At 26.5% G+C, this 9,466-nt stretch overlaps 1 protein-coding gene across 2 annotated transcripts in view; it reads right to left on the bottom strand.

Annotated features, from left to right (window-relative positions):
* Positions 1 to 9,466, bottom strand: part of LOC111681584 — a 111,621-nt gene that overhangs the window by 36,501 nt on the left and 65,654 nt on the right. For both annotated transcript variants that reach the window (XM_046949916.1, XM_023443429.2), the window contains exons 4-7: positions 8,616 to 8,726; positions 6,017 to 6,220; positions 3,467 to 3,618; positions 1,896 to 2,040 (exon numbers count right to left, since the gene is read on the bottom strand). In XM_046949916.1, the coding sequence (XP_046805872.1) occupies positions 1,896 to 2,040; positions 3,467 to 3,618; positions 6,017 to 6,220; positions 8,616 to 8,726 (612 nt within the window). The remainder of the gene's footprint in view (positions 1 to 1,895; positions 2,041 to 3,466; positions 3,619 to 6,016; positions 6,221 to 8,615; positions 8,727 to 9,466) is intronic.

The raw sequence follows: 9,466 nt of genomic DNA on the forward strand, positions 1-9,466 counted from the left end.
AATAAAAAAAGAAATGGCGAAAATCGGGAATATTTGGACCCGCTATTATCAAAAAACTAAAGTAAGAACGGTAAAAATTTTAAAATTTTAATTTTCAAATGCGAATATATCCTAAACTATAAGAGATAATTTACTGCTATGACGACATTATTTATAGTGCTCAATGAGGAGATTCTATATACGAAATTTTTTTTAAATCGGAACTCAAATGAAGAAATAGGATCGTTTTAAAAATTTAACATAGCCGAGGTGTCCTAATTTGAGGACCCCCCGCCGGGCCCCTGGTTGGCCAAATTCAAAACCTAAACTCGACAACACCTCCTCTTTGTGCATACCAAATTTCATTAAAATCGGATTAACCGTTTAGAAGTTACCGAATTATTTCCCTCTTTTTTTTTTCCTATACCACTGTGCTGCGTCATGTTTTTATTTGGGAAAATACTGCTACTCATTTAATAGCAATTGGAAAATGGTTTTAATTGGGTTTATAATGCATATTATTTTCGCTCTTTATTGAAAAAGGTTTGACACATTTTTTGTAGTAATTGTAGTAATTTTTACCTTATACAGAACAGTATTTTGAAAATTGTTTGGCATTTAGTTTGATACATTTTAGAATTTTAACGATTATTTCTAAGTATTTATGACCGTTACAATGTACTACATGACATTTTGCGAACCAGAAATACTCTTAAAATAAGTTTAGTTATTTTTATCGAATAAATCACATATTACGGAATTATTGGTAATGAACTGAGAGCCTTTTTGAAAAATATATTTTTATTATTCTCGTATGTATGAAGTACATTAACATGCACTATTTCTACAGAAAACTGGTCTACGGTCACCTTAATAAGTAAAATTTTATAAACCAAAAAAATTTAAATACCTAGTTTTCGAAAGGTAATAACAAATTTTCAAACACTTAGTAAAATTAAAACTGTAATCGTACAGCATTAAATGCTCTTTAATTTTGGTAGGACTACTCCGAAGCAAATGTTCCAATTTTAAGTTTTATTTTTTATACAAAAACAATAACAACGAAAGCATTTACATTCATGTTTTAAAAAACAATGGGTCTTCTCAACGAAATACATGGAAAACCATACAAAGAAGCAGTAGGAAAAAATATTCCATGTAATTTACTTTTATTAGAAACTTGGCCAATTTCATTTCTAATCACAGTTCATATCCATAGCCATTCTAACACACATACAAACACTCTCATACATAAAAGAAACTCTAGTTAAGTCACCACACACAACAGGATAACAGCAGAAAAGAGGGAAAAAATGAACAGAACAGCTCTGAAATTGCAAAAACAATATCATTAAAGGCATTTACAAAAGCTTTGCAATTGAATTAAATTGAATATGGGCCCAGGCCATTGTCAACTAAATAACAACTACAAACATTTAACCTCAAATAGCGTGACTGGTTGATGTTTTTTTAGTTCTTTGTAATTTTTATTTTTTCTACCATCCAACACATACAGTTAGCTCACTGCTCCACTAGCCATTACCACATTTCTGTATCTTTTACTAGTTAGTTTAGTTTTTACATACTGTGATGAACATACACCCAAAGACCAACAACTCTCTAGAGCCTCAAAAACCAGCCAAAAAAATCTTTGTTTATAGAAAAAATTAAACAAGGAAGAAAATTCAACCAGAAAGAGAGAGCTCTTTCTGAAGTGTAAATTTATTTATGTTAATTTATATGCTTCTACAACGTTTAACCGACTTATGTGGTCTACTCTGCAATATAAATTAAGTAAAATGTCTTTTCTATATAATTTTCAGAATATTTTTTCTTGCATTACTTTATTTTATTATTTTTTGTTTTTATTGGTCTATATTATAATTTGGTTCTTTTCAGTTTTGTTTTTTACTTACAGTGTACTACCAGACGCCACTTATCCTCGATAGCACTGCCCTCAATAAATTGATTTTCCGCTCGACATGTCAAATATTTACCATCATCTTCACGAGTAGGCGTGAATGTTAATATACTCAAAGATTGATTGTCGGGTTCATTAAACTGTAAGTATATAAAGAACAAAAAAAAATAGTTTTTAATTTTTTATAGACAATAATGTGTTAAGTAAAAATTTCGATTTAAAGTAAAATAAAAATGCTGCAATATAATTAAACTGCCTTTAATAAGAGTGAGATAAGGAAATACTTAATATGAGCGACTATTTTATGAAGTAAAAACATTTGCAAAGCAGGTTTTTAAAGGAGTTATTTAAAATGAATTTATTTTGAATAAGATAATATTTCTCTAATTTGTTGTCCTGATGTCAATATTTAGTGTTCTGGATCAAGGGTTTTAAATGTCCTTCAGGAGGTTTATGTGATTTTTTTCTTGCAAAGGAAATATAAGCCATTTTGGTAGCATATGAATAGTCCTCGGAGGAGTGCTCCTCTCAAAAATTTTAAACACCTTCAAAAAACTTTTCTTAGTGACCTGACCCTAGGTCACAAAATATTACCCCAAAAATTTTGAGAATAGAAACAAATTTTCATTAACACTTCAGAAGTATGTTTCCTCTTAGCATCCTTGTCAATAAGTCCTCGAAATTCAAATTGCAGTTACTGCTAATTTATGATAGATATGAAATTAATTTCTTTATTATTTTCCCTGTTATCCGCATGGAGATTTTCTCAAAATTATAAAGTTGGCTTAATCAAATTATTAAAAGATTGAAACTGGAGTTTAGAGACTGTCGTTTAAAGGGTTTCATAACTATGACTATATACCAAATACGGTTTACAAATATATTTAATGCATTGGAATATTTGTTGTTAAATTTTCTTGATAAAATTTTTGTGCTTTATATTTTATTGGAATGATAATTAAATAACATTGTAATTATTTCCATTAACCATTTTCCACAAAATTGAATGTTTTAGATACAAGTATATAGCCACGGAGACTAATATATCAAAATTGGTAGGTGTAACGACTTTTTATTGTCATCTTTGGGATCAGTTCACTAAATAATATTAAGATAAGTGAAAATGATTTAAAAATAATTTGTATCGTTTTCCTGTTAAATTAATATTTTTATTTTTAACTTCAATAAATTCCTTTACAAATCTGTCTTTATAGGAAAATGTGACTAAAAAAACGTAGACGGAAATGTTACAAATATTTCATTTAAACCATGTCATATAGTTAGCATACTAGTTAGTAGTGATGGTGTTGGTAGTAATATAATTTATATGTGGTAGTATTTTAGTTACTGTGTGTGTAAGTCTAGTATATACGATATTCATGTGTCACTTGTATTTAGTATTTTGTTCATGTAAATGTGGGTCATATCGATTTTATAAAATTTGTTGTACATACATACATATGTATGTTTATGGAACAGAAAAAAAATTTTTCTTGACTTTTTTTATATTTTTATAGTTGTATGGCCTTTTTAATGTCATGTTTATAAAATGTGACGTTGACTTACATTTTTTGTTAGTTTTTTTAGTTGTTTATTACCCTTCCACCAGGATATAACGGCTTGTGGTTTTGAACCAGATGATTTGCATTCAATATCATAAGTGCGATCAGCTGATACAAATCTATCCTTGGTCATTATATGAACTGCAATTGGTTTTACTGGAATAATAAAAAAGGGGAAATTAGTGTTAAATATGTTTAGTAAAGTATTTTGAAAAAGAGATATAATTTGATAGGAATATAATATACAGATTTTTTAAATGAAATTTAAGTTTAAAATTATTAAATAAATAATGAGTTGTTTTAAACGATTTTTAAAAAATTATTTGAAAAACTTTAATATTTAAATTAACTTAAGTTGTATGAACGATTCTGTAATAGTTTTGTCTATATTCTTCTCTAATCGTATTTCATTTATTTAAGCCATTTAAGTCATAGATGGTAGACAACCAAATTAAGATAGTTTAGTAATTACACAATAAAATTTTAAATAAATACTACCATTGTTAGTATTTTATCTAAACACGAATGTTTTTTCCTATAATGTTGACACTCTAACTTTAACATCAACACGCAGCGCAGTTAACAATGGATATTTGTAATACATGTTGCTGCAAAACATTTGTTAAAGAAGCTTTAATGTCACGCTATTTAAAGAGAACCAAATTATTTATAGGCGTTGAAACCAAACAACTAAAAATAAAATGTAAAGGCCAATGGGTACTTGAAGTGCATAAAATTATATACTATTTGAATGAAAATTTTGAGCAACTGTTAAGCAAAATAATAAAAATATCCCAGAATACAAAAACAAATTCTTAAAAATGTATAAATTGGCAAAACCTTTTGAAAAGTTTAATATTCATAGAATGAAAAAATTCCATTAGTGAAATATTGTATAATGCTGAAAGCTGGTTAAAAAACATGTGGTTAAAAAACAAACATGAGATTTTTTATTATATACAAATTTTTTATATTCCAGAATGCATTGCATATGTATGTTTCTAAAACATTTATTTCTTAAGATTTTATAAATTAAATAATAAAAAATTCCAATAATAGTGCGTAGGTCATAATGCATAAAACTGTATTTATGTACATATTTTTTGCTAAAAATATGAGATTGGTATTATAAATATTAAATAATATTTACATATATTATTTTGCGAATATCATGCTATAAATTTTTAAAGATTTTATTAAATACGTAGAGTTTCCATTTAAATTAGGTATTGCAATAACTGGATAGTAAAAAAACGAAATAAATTTGATAAGATACTCAAAATGGTGTTAGGAATAATTCAAAAATTAATAGAATTCATATAAGAGAGATGTCTAAAAAATTGTTTAAACTTTAACAGCTGTACCATTTATTGATAGTTGAAGTGATCCATAATCAAGTTACAGTTACTCTTTAGTACGAAAAGTGTCTATTTGCACCTTTCACTAGTCTTATTACCGAATTTTCAACTAACTCCCTTTGATAAATTTTCGCATGAAGTTTATGAAAATAAATTTCATTAAAATAAACGTTTCAAAAATGCCACTTTGACAGTAACAAGTAGTGCTTAAAATAACTACATGACACATTTCTGACGAAATGTAATACTAAAAGTGTCCGTTTGCATTTAATGACGCAGAAAATATAAAATATGTTACAAAAATTATATGATATTCAAAACAACAATTAGAGCATTATTTGAACAAGAGGTCAATAGCTATGTGGTAAAAACTTCTAACTACAAATTGATAGACACCAAGTTCAATAACTGTCTGAGAAATAATTTTTTCTTTTTATTTTGTAATTTTTGTTGGAGAATTTGAACTAGTGAATTAAACGAGTGATCGCCACTCGCTTAATTCAACAGTAAATAACATTGCTAGTGGTTTGAAAATTCACTAGTGGTGGTTCTTAGTGGAACTAGTTCGTCGTACTGCAGAATAGCTACAGCATTTATTCCCCAAGCCACTATGGTGGAAAGAATATTTTGCTTTTGTACTGATGTTTGTAATACCCAAAAATATTGGTCCTACATGACCAATGAAATCTTGTTAGCATGGTACAGGTCTCAATTTTCAAGATATTTTTATGAAATTTATTGGTGACTGACTGCAGCATATATATTTTAAATTGTTATTTAATTTGAACTTCATCAACTATGCAATTCGAAAACAGTTGCCCTAATTACAAAATGGATATCCACTTTATTAAATTATTATCATTTTTAAGTCACCAAATTAATGTTTTTGTTTTCTTTGAAAAAATAGTTTTCTACAAAAACAATTTACTTTTTTTAAATAACTGCCACAAAAATTTACCTGACCATTTCGGCAACAAAATTTCTGCCAATAACAAATTTTACTAACGTCTATTACTATAAAAGTAGATTCTACTTATTGTCTTATAAAAAAAATTGAGTTAAACTAATAGAGGCATGTAATGGGTGTCAAATTCTTACATTTTCTTAAACTAAAAAAATACAGACAGATTTATACACATAGATGTAGAGTCTGGTTACAACATAAAACATAAAAACTACCACAAATCGATACTTACAATTGACATCCAGTATGACCACTTTACTGTTTGGTGGTGTTAAATTCGTATTGCTAGCCATACAAACTAATCTGGCATTCAAATGTTGTCGTCCAATATTTGGATATGACAAGTGGTTAACAGTCTTACCGTCCGGCCGATGTTCAAATGATTCATCAATCACCGTATTATCCAAATACCATGTAACATTGGGATGTGGACGTCCTGTAAAAGAGAATAGAAAAAATAGATAAAAAATATACAAAGTTTGATATATTTAGAGCTTGGAAACAAAAAGTAACAAAAACCCTAAAACACAATTTGTTTGTGTATAGACTAAATTAAGATAACAAGAGCAAATAAACAACAAGTAAATAATAAAAAAAAGATGTGAAATAAAAAAATGAAATGATGCAATAAACAATAGAAATCATTCCAAAAATATATGTATGTGTGTTTGTATGTTTTTAGAAATAAAGAAATAAAGCTAGCAAAAAATTGTTCATTTCGTAAACATTGAAATAAACATCATTTACAATTTTTGTAGCATAAAAAAAGAAAAATAATAGACCGTAGCCAGGACATGAAAACTGACAACTATTTGTTTTCAGTTCATCTAGGTTAGTTAAGTTCAACAGTTTGTGGAGCTTCTTGATTTTGGCAGCAACATTATTTATGTTTCTTTTCTTCCATTTAAGTCATGTTACTTTAAAAATAGAAAAAAAATTATATAAAAATAGTTTGTTTAAAAACTAAAATGTATTTTATCTTTAGTAAAAAATGCTAAGAAAAAAAAGAGTTTAAATTTGTTTGTTATGTCGTTTTCTTAGATTGAGATAAATTTTTCAAGCAAATATATATGACTTGAAATTGAATTGAATCAAATTTTCTATAGAAATTTAGCTTTATAAATTTTATAAAGGTAAAATTTGATCTTAAATTATGATATTTAATATGCATCGATAGAAGATGCATGTAGTTTCTTTGTACCAAAAAATTTTATTTTATTGAATTATTACTTTTATTACTAACATATTTAATGCAATACTAGTCAGAGTTCTATATTTAAATGCACCGAATATTATATACCTTTCACCATACATACATACATACATACATACATACATATATACATACATACATACATACATACATACATACATACATACATACATACATACATACATACATACATACATACATACATACATACATACATACAGTTGTCAGAAAATTTAAATGTAGAAATTACAAATGGAATGACAAACTTATATAAATAAAAACTAATATATAAGGGTATAAAAATAATCTTTGATAAAACTAACGTTTTTTTTTACTTCTTTTAGATAGAGAACTAATGCTTTTAGTAATATCAATCTACATAACGTCATCTAAATGACAAAGGGCGAAACAACTCTTCTAAACTCTTCTAAAACTAATAAAATAGGAACTATATACAGTCGATTTAAAATTTTTTTGTGTTGTTATGTCTTTTTGCATATCAAGTGACGATATGTATGTACAATTTTACAGTTCATTTCTTACTAGTTAAAAAATTTAAAAAACAAAACAAATAAACTGTCAAAATTCTAAACATTATGTAGCTTCTAATGCCCATTCAACCTTCCCTGGTTAGTAGTAAAATTTGTTTTGTTTCAATTAAAAATCTACAATGATAATTGAATTTTCATAAAAAATATTTTGTATAAAAGTATTACTTTGTTTTTATTACGAGTATTATTGAGCAATTTTTTCATGTTTCATTGGCACAATTTTAATTAAATTTTATTTTGTATTTTTGCTTTTTGCCTAACTGGACAAAAAAACTATATATATAGAAAAATTCTATGTGTATTTTGTTTATCACATAGATAAACAAAATCAAATAGATTTAAACAAACTGTTCGGATATGCATGTAGTGTGAATGAATTTGCAATATATATATCTAAGTATGTATAAATTTTAAGTATTTCTAGATATTGATTATAAACTGCATACATATACATACATAACTATATATAAAATAAACCAATATTGTGGTAATATTTCTGGTATATTAAAACTTACAATTAAAATTGCATTTAAATATGGCATTCAATTTATAAGCCACAAAATAACATTTAAATTTAAATAAATTGTTAATTAAAACAAGGCATATAAACAAAAATCTATAAAATAAAATTTTATTTATAAAAAATTTACTTAAAAGCCTATGACTACTAAATTCGACTGCACCGAATTTTATATACCCTTCATAATACTTAGTGTATAAACTTATATAAGGTGAAATTTTTGTTATTCTTATTGTGTTTTGTATAATGTCAAAAATTCGTAATTTCGACAATGTTTATTGGTTGTTTCGGAATTTTGCGCATAATCAGGTTTGTTTATATTAAACAGTAATGTTTTGGAAAGCATGGATGATCTGGGATCTTCCGAAAATTATTCGTAAAAGACTTACAGCAAACGAGCATAGTTTAAACTAATCCACCATCTATAATGACCCACAACACTTACTTATACATATACGGAATGACAAACATATATGTACACTTACCAAAAAGATGAAGCGTATAAATATGTGTAAAAAAATAGTTTATATAAAATGTATCAACTTACCGCCTGAAACCTCACATATTAAAACGATGTCGGTACCCTCATTAAATGATTCCACATTGCTGGTTTTTTCATGACGATTTGGCTTATAAATTATAGGTCTTTCGGGTGGTACTAAAAATAAATAAAATACAAATAAAATGCACATTAAAATGGTTGAAATATATTTAAGTTAAATAGCAAAAATTACACAAAAATCAGTTAATTAAAAAGTGTTAACATCAATGCATTAAACTAAATGACATAATTTATTTTTTCAAAAAATTTTGCGTGTACAATCCATTTGCCAGTTACTTGTTTGACTCTTAATTGGGTGTACCATAGAATTTTCCTGTTTTGGGGAAGTAACATAAATTGTTGGCAAACTGTTTTAGTTTTTGTTTCAATTGTTTGAGTTTCTTTTTATATATTTTTATCCCTTAGGTCGAAAAGTATTTAATTTACATGCGTGTTTTCTAGAAATTAAAATATCACATTACTTTATTTTTTTTATTTCGTTGTTTTTTTGAGTGTGTGTGTGTGTTGTTTTCTTAACAGACGCCACCATCTAAATCGTTATTAGTCGTGTTGAGATTGGAAAGCATGTTTTTAATTGTATTCATCAAGTTTAATTAGTTTGTATAGATTGATGTTAAAATGTTCATGGAACTTTAAGTTTCAAGGAAACAAAAAATAGCATTACTATTAACGAGAATGTAATTGAGATATTAAAGTTTGATTTGGTCATTCTGTTTGTAATATATACAATGTCATATACCTTCAAAAAGTATATATTTTGGGTTTTTATTAAATTTTAGATGGAATTTTACACAGATGTTCCCTATGGGTAAACTTTATTTAGTATTGAAAATTGC

Source organism: Lucilia cuprina, chromosome 4, assembly GCF_022045245.1.
Source record: "Lucilia cuprina isolate Lc7/37 chromosome 4, ASM2204524v1, whole genome shotgun sequence".
In the NCBI taxonomy this organism is placed as follows: Eukaryota; Metazoa; Arthropoda; class Insecta; order Diptera; family Calliphoridae; genus Lucilia; species Lucilia cuprina.